The sequence below is a fragment of the Ambystoma mexicanum genome, chromosome 1p (genome assembly GCF_040938575.1).
Source record: "Ambystoma mexicanum isolate Mex_15411 chromosome 1p, UKY_AmexF1_1, whole genome shotgun sequence".
NCBI classification, from domain to species: domain Eukaryota; kingdom Metazoa; phylum Chordata; class Amphibia; order Caudata; family Ambystomatidae; genus Ambystoma; species Ambystoma mexicanum.
Genome location: NC_090921.1, coordinates 412,082,238 through 412,094,333, shown reverse-complemented (window position 1 = coordinate 412,094,333; position 12,096 = coordinate 412,082,238). Strand labels below are relative to the sequence as shown.

The 12,096-nt window shown below is 42.5% G+C and overlaps 1 protein-coding gene across 2 annotated transcripts in view; it reads left to right on the top strand.

Moving 5' to 3' along the window:
• The window catches only part of CPAMD8 (C3 and PZP like alpha-2-macroglobulin domain containing 8), a 1,947,746-nt gene that overhangs the window by 1,382,542 nt on the left and 553,108 nt on the right, over positions 1-12,096 (top strand). For both annotated transcript variants that reach the window (XM_069649211.1, XM_069649210.1), the window contains exons 26-27: positions 4,591-4,767; positions 7,257-7,338. In XM_069649211.1, coding sequence (XP_069505312.1) covers positions 4,591-4,767; positions 7,257-7,338 — 259 coding nt within the window. The remainder of the gene's footprint in view (positions 1-4,590; positions 4,768-7,256; positions 7,339-12,096) is intronic.

The window sequence follows — 12,096 nt, the reverse complement described above, 5'->3', positions numbered from 1 at the left end:
ATACCACTAATTCTGGTTTCATCTGTGTCCTAAAGCATTTAGGAGTATCATAATGGACTCTATTATTCTTCCTCAAACAATCCCTCATGGCAATGACCATGAAGCAGTTGTACATAGCCACAAGTTCACCTTCCCAAATGTCTTCCACAATTTGTATGGACATTATCATTTTCCTTGTTTTCTCTCTTTTCTGTTGGAGGAAAGCATCTTTCTTTTTATGCATAGGGATGAGGTCAAACATGTTTGCTGCTTTAGACTTGGTGGAACGTAAAGGCCCAATCTCAACGGGGACTGATTCTCGTGGGAGGTACTCTTTCAGTTACAGTTCTATGTGGCCTGTAACTGCCACAACGTTGGGCTGGTATATATTGAGGTGCTGCTCCCTGTGAGCTTAGTTACACCCATTTTCTCTAGAACACACCACAGAACTGAAAGCTATCTGTCAAGTGGGGCAGGTTGGGAGGGCAATGAGGAAAGAACATTACCAAGAGGTAAGTAATATGTTCTTCTAATCTATTCCTTCCTCACACCGATTCCTCATCTTCAATAGACTTCCATGGCAGTATGAATACCTGGAGAGTGGAGGAGAGCGAGGACACCACCGGAAAGCTCTGGAGGACTGCTCTAATAAATACAAGTGCCCTGCCCTGATTGGGAATCGAAGTAGTAATGTTTGGTGAACGTGTGAAACAAGGCCCACATATCCACCTGGCAAATGTCCAGAACGGGGGTTCTTTTCTGCAGAACGGTGGCAACCAGTCCTCTAGGCGAAAAAGTTCAGAGAACTTTAGACACATCCTTTAGACCCAGATCGCAGCATTCTGAGATGCAAAGGATGATCCATCTTGACAGGGTCTGTTTGGTCACAGTGCTGCCATCACGGGAACCAGCATAACTGTCATGATTCCTGGCCCTCATGTCCCCAGCCCTCAAAGATGTCAGGTTGGAGCCAGGCCACGATCACCTACATGGCCCTCAAGGGCCTCTCCATCCCTCCAAAGACCCACTTGGAGTCAGACTTGGCACTTGTGGCACCAGACTCACTCACTCCCATAGGATAACATTGGGGATTGGACTTGTAGTGCATTGATGGGGACAAGATGGATGCCCCCACATATTTCGGTTCCCAGAACTGCATGTGCAGTCTAGTCTTTTGGGTGTAGTTTAGCCCAGATACACCTGGGATACCCAGAGACTATTTAAGCCACGCCCAGGCTAAGAAACATACTTTGTATTTTCTGCACCTACAACGTGACACTCACCGTGTTCGGATCGGTCTCCAGTAGGCCTGCATCTTTCTTCTGTGCCCAGCTCCTGCAAGAACAAGAACACTGTTAGGAATAGCCTTACCTTGCAGCGCTTCTGCCAATCATTCATCGCTTATTCTGTTCTGCGGGCATCTTCGACGGTGTCATTCCCATCCCAGCACGCCGCTTCCTAAGAAAAAGGGAAAAGAACAGAAAAAAGGCATTAGTAAGCATTCAGCAAATCTTTGCTTTTTTTAAAAGACTGTACGAGCTTCAAACGCTTACCTGAATCCCAGCCTCTCTGGAGGAACTCTGTCTCCGGAACTTCTCATCCATCTGCAAGAGGGAAAAGACACTCCAGGTTAGCGTGGAAACATCTAGAGGCACCGCATACCACGCTTACTGCATTTCTTATTCATAACCGGCATCCACGCTGAAAACGTCGCGCACCTAAAAGACACAGAAAAAGAACTCAGTTCAATACAAATACGAAAGGGTCGCATCGCGCTCTCACTCACCTTCAGCGCTACTCCTCTCAGCAGCACGTCGGCATCCCCGGATGCCGGCCATCATCTAAGGAAGGAAAGGAACGAAGTTAGAGAACTGTTCAAAAGACTCATTATACTTACCTGTCGGACTCTTGCCAGTGAAGTAACTAGGCAGCAACGAGCCTGCATCAATCAACGTGCCCCTGCGCTGAAAGCAGGACGGAGAGCACACTTTCCAAGAAAACAAGGCCCAGTCTCCAGTCGAGTAGACTCCAGGGAAGGGTTTGAGGTCGTAAGAGGTCAGAACAGGCTGAGTGACGTCCCCGTGGATACCAGGTGAGCGTTACAATAACCCACAAAAAGCTGGCTACCTATCCTGCCATTTCACGTACGTCAGAGGTAGTAGTTGAGTGCCCAGACCGAATCCAGCCGATGGAATCTCTCCTCTGCATTGGAAGGATGGAGCATAGGAATAAAGATAGGAAGATGAGTCTTTTGAGATGGATGGAAATCCAAGTCTACCTACGGCAGGAAGAACGGCCTCACTCTCAACGTCACCTTCGTTTTGGTGAATACTAAATAGGGAGGTTTAACAGAACACCTGAAGTTCCCTCCCCCATATACCAAAAGTGATCAGGAGATGTATGGGGGGAGTCTTCTGCACAGGGGATTGGCTTCTGGGGCCACTGAAGGCACAGCTCAGGCTGAGGAGCCATCTTTCGTAGAACCTTGTCCCCTACCCCTGGCTGGGCAGCACAGCATTTATTTGCCCAAGGGGGAGAGAGCCTTGCTCCTGGGGGCAAAGGAGTGGAACAGACAAAGTCTCCTGCATCTATTTGTGAGGGCAGCGGGCTGTTGCTTCTGCACCGGCAGACCCAGTAACTTGGCAGTCGACCTCAAACTTTTGGAGGGACTCATTAGCCTTTACCCTAAACCCAAACACGTTTTTACAGTCAAATGCCATGCCCAGGATTTTAGCCTGAAGTTCTCATCCAGGATGCCCGACACCCCCCACAACACTGACCCTGTCACCATGACACGTGTCACATAGTCACACGTGTCAAGGCCAGACTGTAGAATCTGGCGGGATGCCTCTCTGCCATCACTGACCATGGACTCAAAGCCTTCTCTTATCTCTCTCACTGGCAGGTGCTCTACAGCACCTGCGACTGTGGACCAGAGGCCAAAAGAGAATTTAGCCAGTACACATGAGGCATTTATGGCCCATAAGCCCAGACTGCCCAAGCCAAAGACCTTTCACACCCAAGCAACTAACCTCTTATTCTCTCTCTGTCAGGAAGTAAAGAGGTGAAGGAAGATGTCTTCTGGCTCGCTGTGGCAATCTGAATCACAAGGCTCTCAGGGGAGTCGTGCAAGGAATGCAAAGCTGGGTCTGAGGGTGCCAGCCTATGTTTCTTTGCCAGATCGTTGTCTACAGTTGGGACTGGAGCTGGTTTTGTTCACAGCTCAAGCACATGGGCCTCTACTGCTGGAATGAATACATGGTTCAAGTCCTAAAAATTAAAGTGGGGGGATTCATCAACAAACACAACGGATGTGACGTCACCAAAAATGTGCATATCAAGGTGAAATATGCACATTTCATTAAATTGGTTGTGCATAGCCACCCCAATTGAACAGGACAAATGGCATTTGCATTTCATAAAATCAACATACACACAAAACCAAGACAGGATATTTTCTTCTGATGGTGTTTTTGAAAACGTTAAAAGGTGTGCATGTTTTAAACTCCAATAACTAATACAAATATTTTCCCTGGGACTTGCAGTACTAAAATGGGATATTTCACCTTTAGTTGTTTGCTATTCTTTCTCAGGTCATATAGTGCAGTGATGAAGTGTCTGGCCTACAAACCTGACGACTGTGGTTTTGTTCCCCGAAGTCGGCTTTAATTCATAAATTCAAAGAGGACATCCAATTTTTCTCTTTTAGCTGGGGGGACTGAGTCCACCCTCTGAACTAAGTGGGTGGACTCCGTCCCCCCGCCTGTACCCTCGACTTGAGCCCTGATTGAATGGCAGTAAGGCTCTTCCTTTGCGGATCTTCATCAAGAATGTCCGTCGATTTGAATTGGACTTTCGGTCTGGAGGAGGCTGATAACGCTAAGGTCTCAGCCACCTGGGCCAAAATGCTGTGAAAAGCCAGTCTAGCTCCGGAGACCTGTCCAGCCCACTTGCCTCTTGTAAACCAGAAGTAAGATCCATCAATTCACCATCCTCACCCTAAAACTCCTCTGGGAAATCCCTGACATTACTAGGGCATAAGGGTTTGAGCCTAAAAGGGATGGGATCACGCTCCTCGTCAAAGATGTCTTTCCTGTTTGACATGAATTATCTCTTAGGAAGAGAAGCAAACTCAAGAGTTGCCTCAGCAAGGATGTCTTTGAATGAAAGAGTGATCTTTAGGCTGCAAATGAAAGTCAAATTGTATGAGAACACTTGGGTGGTGTTCCTGGAGATAATGTAATGTGTTTTATATTTATCTTTTAATGTTTAAGTGCAATACAAGAAACGTGTTCTTTCAAGAAATGGCAGAGGATAACTTGGAAAGTTGGATCCAAAACAATTACTGAGTTTAGTGAGTAACAACCTACACATAGGATAATAGGAATGATGTGTAAACAAAGGTAAATTTGAGGAACAACTATGAAACGCATTAGTAAGAGTATCCTGGTCTATGAGGAGATTCTGAGCTGGCTCTGTTGGCGGGGAATCCTTTACTTGTCACCATTTTATTTGTTTCACTGTCATGAGGTAGTAAACAATAGACATGTCTAATGGAAGTGCATGGAAGCTTCTAATGTTGTTAACAATATCATCTTTGCTTACTTTTAGGGGATGTCATGGGACCAACACTCAACAACTTGGACAACCTACTACGACTGCCATTTGGTTGTGGAGAACAAAATATGATCCATTTTGCACCAAATGTTTTCGTCCTGAAATACTTGCAGAAAACCAAGCAGCTCTGTCCGGAGATTGAGGGCGAGGCAATAGACTACCTCCTGCAAGGTGAGGTCATAGGAAGAGTGTTAGACTACCTGCTTTAAATTTAATTGGAGACAGAGAGCCTCGTTATGAGTATGGAGGTAGCCGGGTCTGGGTTCCAGGAATAGGGAATTACCGGGCCATGCCAACTTTGGCAGGCCAGGTAATTCCCATTCTCGGGACCCGGACCCGGTACATCCTCATTCCCATTTGAGCCCCCAGAGGGCTCAATGGGAATGGGGAGGATGAAAACAACGGGCCCGTTAATGACGGGCCTGTTGTTAGCATCCTGGTCTGCTAGCGGGTTCCACTAAGGATGCCTGGTCTGACCAGGCGTTACAGTTCGGGACCCGCTGCAGACCTCGTAATAGGGCGGCCTGGAATGAACGGTGCCATTACCTTACTGGCACCGTTCATTCCGTGGCTGCCCTCCTCGTAATGAGACCCAGAAACTTTAAACTACGGCATGCAAGGTGAGGTTGCGCAAAGATGCTAGACTCCCTCCAAAACGCTGAGGGTAAGAATGTAGAGTACATCCTGCAAGATGAGGCTCTGGCCATACACTACCTCTTGCAAGGTGAGTTTTGTTGCTAACTAAAGACTACCTACTACAAGATCAGGTATCAGTCCAGTGCTACAATACATCTTGGGCAGTCTAGCCTGGCTGCTAAAATGCTGCCCATGTGCGTTGAGGTGGAGGGAAAGGGTAAAGATTTACCTTCTGCACGGTGAGATTGAGTTGAGGTTAAGGGCTGACTCCTGCAGGCAATTTGAGACTGTGGACTACCACTTGGAAGAAGCGGTAAAGGGTAGCTCCTGCAAGGTCAGGTGGAGAATGAAGTCAAATACTGTCGCTGTTGAGATGACGTGGGTGAAATGCCATCAGCTACCTTGTGTAAGGAGAGCTGGGGTGAGAATAGAAACTCCAGCAATATGAGGTTAAAACTATGGACTGGCCTTTTTAGGGTGATGTGAAGGGAGAACACTGAATATTTATTTCAGATTTGGCAAAGAATGGTACTAACGCACAGTGAGATTATGAGAAAGTCCCAGGATATCAATTTAGTTATGGATTAGGTCTAAGGCCACCTCGTTCCATAACCGACAGTTGATCAACGATGCCGCACATTTTCCTACAATAATCTGCTGTCTGATGACTTTGGACATTAATCATGTTCTTTACTCTTGTGCATATAGTCAAATGTGTGGTTACTTAAAGAAGAGACTCCTTTTACGTTATGGATACAAACGCTTACCAAGAGCCCAAGAAACTCCAGAATTTACAACACTGTTAATATGAATCCATGAAATATTAGTAAAGGGAACAGAGGACTGTATTTTTTCCTGTGACACATTGTCTTGGTAGAATTAAGCCAATCTGCTCTGCTAAAATGCGCAAGACTATTCCAATTGCAATTTCCTGTTTTAAATTTGAGGAAGGGGAAAAATCTATTCAAACCCATAAAATGAAAATGTTACCTGGCTCTCTTTTCATATATTGTGAATGTATCGCTAAGAGCATTGTTGAAGAACGTTATGTTTCAAACAAACTGTGCCTTGATTAAACCAGTAGCAATCCACTTGAAGCGAGAAGCCATACAGTGAAACCGACACAAACCAACTTCCTTAACCTACATATATTTTTATTGACGAAAAATAAGAATATACATTAGACTAATAACTGCATCATCCTTTCAAGACGATACACTGTTTATTTTTTTAAACACAAAAATACAAACTGCATTTACAGCAAAAGCACACTGTTCATGTTCCAAATGATTATCTTAATAGCCTAATAGAAACTTCCTTCAAAAGGCAGGAAAAGTGTGCATTGTGCTCGCATAGTGCCCCTCGTCAAGCTATCAGATGTACTCCTTCCACAGACGTCACTCCTGTTTGATGGTTTTGAATACTTGATTTATTGGTTGTGTCCTGAATAAACTAGTTTGCATGGAGAGAACTCTTCAAAGTGAATGACTATACTGTGTCTGTCCCATGTTTGTTTAGAGGATGCTGTAAGGGTTCTATGATTTTATTATATTTATTTTATGACTTTAAAAAAAAAGTCTTCTATAACAATGTTGTTTATGAATTATATGAATTTCTCTCTTTACCTTTTCTTACATTGGGAAGACCCGGCGTTACCTCTAACCTTCATCCTAAACTAAACTCTCTGAGCCCATTCTTTCACTTTCTATTTAATTACATACAGCTTTCCTCCTGCTGTAGTTGCCATTCTGTCAGTTTGTCGTGAAACAAGACTAGGGTTAGGAATAATACTTTAAATTTGCTATAATGGCATGTTTATGTTAATCCTTCATAATAAAGGGTAATAGTAACAGAAGATAGGTAAATCACCTGACATGTGATTGTCTCTTCTAAGCTTTAGAAGCCTTTAAGAGGTAGTGAGACACCATCCCGCTGTTAGACTGCTCTATGTGGAAAGTGTTACTGTTGCTGTTCAATGAGAACCTGCGGAGTGTTGCTTCTCATAGAGTTTCTGTCCCTTCCAGGATACCAGCGGCAGTTGACGTACAAAAGACAGGATGGTTCTTACAGTGCTTTTGGCGAAAGAGATACCTCTGGCAGCATGTGGTGAGTGAAATGGACAAGAAAAATGTTTAAGCGAGCGTGAAACTCTACTATGCAGCAATCACAAAAAGCACTTTAACTCCTGACGAGTATGTACCTATTTCATACAGACCTGCTGGGTAAATGGAATGCTTGATGTCACTGCTCAGCAATAACAGAAACCGAAAGAGTTCACTAAAACTGGGTCATCAGTGCTATCCAATGTTAAACTACTGAGCCAAAATTGTAAAAATATAGAAGTCGGCCAGACAGAATATTTTTGATATGCCGTATTTTAAACACGTACATAGTTTTTAAATGTTTTTTATTTAAGTGTATTTTGGCTGAATCATTCAACCTTTACACTACAGATCATACATACATTACAATATACCACATTAAGTAAAAGCAAATGCCACACATCCTTGTCGTATATGCATATTAAATTATACCAGTTTCTTTCTCATGGTACAATAAGCAGTTTTCCACACCTCATATGCTGCTGCCGTTATCACCAACGATTCCCCAGAATAGATAACATAGTTTACATAACCCTTTAAGTAGCGATGTTCCGCAACCTGACAGTTAGTATGGGTCTGTCAGTTTTGCACTCAACAGTTTACTGCCTACATTTTCATGTGGTATGCCTTGCCATGCAAACTTCCAAGAAACAAAGTGTATCCACTAAGTTAAGAAAGGCGCATCTCAGTTTGCCCCAATTTGGTTGCTAATATTCAGTCACTGATTTATGATATGGAAGTAATAGAGTTCCAATAAATTCTTTTGGCAGGAATTGTTTAATTCACATTCCTATATCGTTTGCCGCCAATGGAAGTTTAATTTTTATACATCACACAATGAGTTCTCATCTCAAATTGCCCATAATACTTTGGTGCCAATGCATTTCGGATACAATCCTTCTTCAGGGCGGTATTATAGCAAAAAGCATAAAAATTAGTTTAACTAGTAACAGTATATGTATATGCAAATATAGTAATTATAACAAATATAACAATTATTGCAGACATTTGTAGAGAGTTATTTCGAAAATCACATACCCATCCACGAGTCATGTTCATTTGGAGAGGAAATAAGCAAAAATAAAACAAAACGGTATGTCAATTAGTTGACTAAAGTAGAAAGACATTCTATCATTTTCTTTTAGCTCTATATATTTGTCATACCTCGGTCAAGCCGATCTCTGAACTCGAGTCGTTGTACGTATACACAATCAGATCTATAAGCAAATTAAACAACAATTTTGAGTCATCCTCAATCTCTTTCGTGGGTATGTTAATCCTAATCGGTACTGCTGTACTTACTCAGCTCCTGCCGTGCACAACGTGTAGCTGCAGACTGAGCCGCTTGGAACGCGCTCGTGTAAGTTTACCTTTCGTTTTAAAGGTCACCATGGAGACGGTACGAGGCGCCGTGGACCGACCTGGTGCACGTACGCCTCGCGCCCCACCCCCGAGTGTTAGCCCGGGGGCGGGGATGTCTCCATGGTGACCAGCACTCTGTGAGACAGTGCAAGTAGTTAACTGTCTACAGCGTCAATTGGCGCCGTAGCCGTAGTAATTGGAAAATTAGCAGCGTGTGTCAAATTTTTTAAAATTTTTTTTGTCGTAGTAGTGTTTATATGCAAGACATAAGGTCCGCATTAACAATTGAACATATGGAAGAGATAAACAGTCTAGAGCATTTTCGCTCCCGAACATATTTACTGTCGCTACTAAGTCATTAGAGCAATTTGGGGCAAAATAAACAGCGCAATAATACAACTAGGAAATAACTTGTGACAAAAGGATAGCAGATATATGACAGATATTTACATGGCAGGTGTAAATCTTCTTTAGATAAAAAATCGAAGAGTAAAGAAATAATTAAGTTGACCAAAATGCTTTTACAAAAAGCACATAAAGTTTATTTCTTCATTGAGCCCCTTTGGAGAAAGGGAGCTCAGCCGGTCTATCCAAAAGGATTCTCTTTGGTCCATCCTTTTTTGGAAATTCTCGTGGATGTCTCTTTTTGAAACCACCTCTAGGATGACAAAACGGATTTGGACCAAGTTGTGTTTCTTTTCATCCCAATGTCTTGACACTGCTGAGTTTGGATTATGGTTTCTTATGCACGATCTGTGTTCATTCCACCTAATTTTTGCTACTCGCAATGTCTGACCCACATAGTACAGTCCACACGGACATTTGATAGCATAAATCACGTTGGTTGAATCACATGTAGCAAAATTTCTCAGTCTGATTGTCTCTCCTGTGTGTGAATGTTTTATTGTCTCTCCTCTCATCACATAGCTGCAATTACTGCAACTTAAACACGGAAACGTCCCAATTCTTTCTGTAAGCTTCTTTTTAGGTGCTGGTTTAGTTTGAACCAGTCTATCTTTTAGGTTTTGACTCCGTTGGTAAGCAAATGTGGGTGCTTCCTTAAATAGATGTTCAACTCTCTGATCGCATAATAAAGTATTCCAATGTTTTTGAATAATGCACTTAATGCGATTACTTTGTCGTGAGTATCTAGACACAAACACTAATGGTGGAACTGATTCCTGTCTGGTTTTTGTCTTCAATAGCTCTTCTCTGTTTTGTGTAGCTACTCGTGATTCTGCTGTGTTTATTTCCTCTTCTGTATATCCTCTTTCCAGGAACTTTTTCCCCATCTCACGGATAGCTAGCTTGTAGTCTTCTGGGTCACTTACCAATCTTTTCACCCTGAGCATCTGGCTGTATGGAAGATTTTTTATGAGGCTCGGTTGATGGAAGCTGAGACGTTGTAATAGATTGTTACGATCCGTGGGTTTTCGAAAGATGGTAGTCTGATATCCTGTGTCAGTAATCTTAATGTCTACATCCAAGAAGTGTATGTTGGTTTGGGAGTGTTCTTGAGTGAATTGGATACGAGCATCTATGCTGTTCAGATGTGCGAAGAACTTTAGGTATTCCTCTTCCGTATCTTTCCATATTCCGAATATATCGTCAATGTACCTGATCCAGAGACTTAATTTCAGGAACCAATGTTCATTCTGTAGTATATGTTCGGATTCGAATTTATGCATGAATGAATTAGCATAAGAGGGGGCCATGGTGGCTCCCATGGCTGTCCCAGCCACTTGGAGATAGTACTCATTCTTATATCGAAAGTATGAGTTGTTACTAATAAACTCCAGAAGAACCATTATAAATTCTTTCTGAGCCGGTATCTCTTCAGCATTGAGTAGCATCCATTCTACCGCTTCACCCCCTAAATCGTGCGGGATCGATGTGTAGAGACTTTTAACATCGATAGTAAAGCATATGTTGTTGCAATTGAATACAGTTTCGTTCAAGAGTTGTAAAAAATGTGTCGAGTCCTTGATATATGTACTGGTTTTTTGAATCAGTGGTTGTAAGAAGTAATCCACATATTTCCCTAAGGGTTCCAGTATGTTCAATTGTTAATGCGGACCTTATGTCTTGCATATAAACACTACTACGACAAAAAAAATTTTAAAAAATATGTTCAATTGTTAATGCGGACCTTATGTCTTGCATATAAACACTACTACGACAAAAAATTTTTTAAAAAATTTGACACACGCTGCTAATTTTCCAATTACTACGGCTACGGCGCCAATTGACGCTGTAGACAGTTAACTACTTGCACTGTCTCACAGAGTGCTGGTCACCATGGAGACATCCCCGCCCCCGGGCTAACACTCGGGGGTGGGGCGCGAGGCATACGTGCACCAGGTCGGTCCACGACGCCTCGTACCGTCTCCATGGTGACCTTTAAAACGAAAGGTAAACTTACACGAGCGCGTTCCAAGCGGCTCAGTCTGCAGCTACACGTTGTGCACGGCAGGAGCTGAGTAAGTACAGCAGTACCGATTAGGATTAACATACCCACGAAAGAGATTGAGGATGACTCAAAATTGTTGTTTAATTTGCTTATAGATCTGATTGTGTATACGTACAACGACTCGAGTTCAGAGATCGGCTTGACCGAGGTATGACAAATATATAGAGCTAAAAGAAAATGATAGAATGTCTTTCTACTTTAGTCAACTAATTGACATACCGTTTTGTTTTATTTTTGCTTATTTCCTCTCGAAATGAACATGACTCGTGGATGGGTATGTGATTTTCGAAATAACTCTCTACAAATGTCTGCAATAATTGTTATATTTGTTATAATTACTATATTTGCATATACATATACTGTTACTAGTTAAACTAATTTTTATGCTTTTTGCTATAATACCGCCCTGAAGAAGGATTGTATCCGAAATGCATTGGCACCAAAGTATTATGGGCAATTTGAGATGAGAACTCATTGTGTGATGTATAAAAATTAAACTTCCATTGGCGGCAAACGATATAGGAATGTGAATTAAACAATTCCTGCCAAAAGAATTTATTGGAACTCTATTACTTCCATATCATAAATCAGTGACTGAATATTAGCAACCAAATTGGGGCAAACTGAGATGCGCCTTTCTTAACTTAGTGGATACACTTTGTTTCTTGGAAGTTTTTTTGATCATTTTGGTCCTAGTGCTACAGGACCTCTTTTGAGATTGGCAGCTCCAGGCGAAAATAAACCATACAAACTACTAATTATCATATCTATGATTTCTAAAGGACAAACTGTGAACTACAACATGTAGTGCCCTTCTTATCCTCTTTTTCTATGCCTTGCCATGCACCCACACACTCCAAAGTTGGTAAAACATTGAGTCGGAGTTACATGATAATACGCCTAAGATCCTCAGTACTATATTTCAGCAGC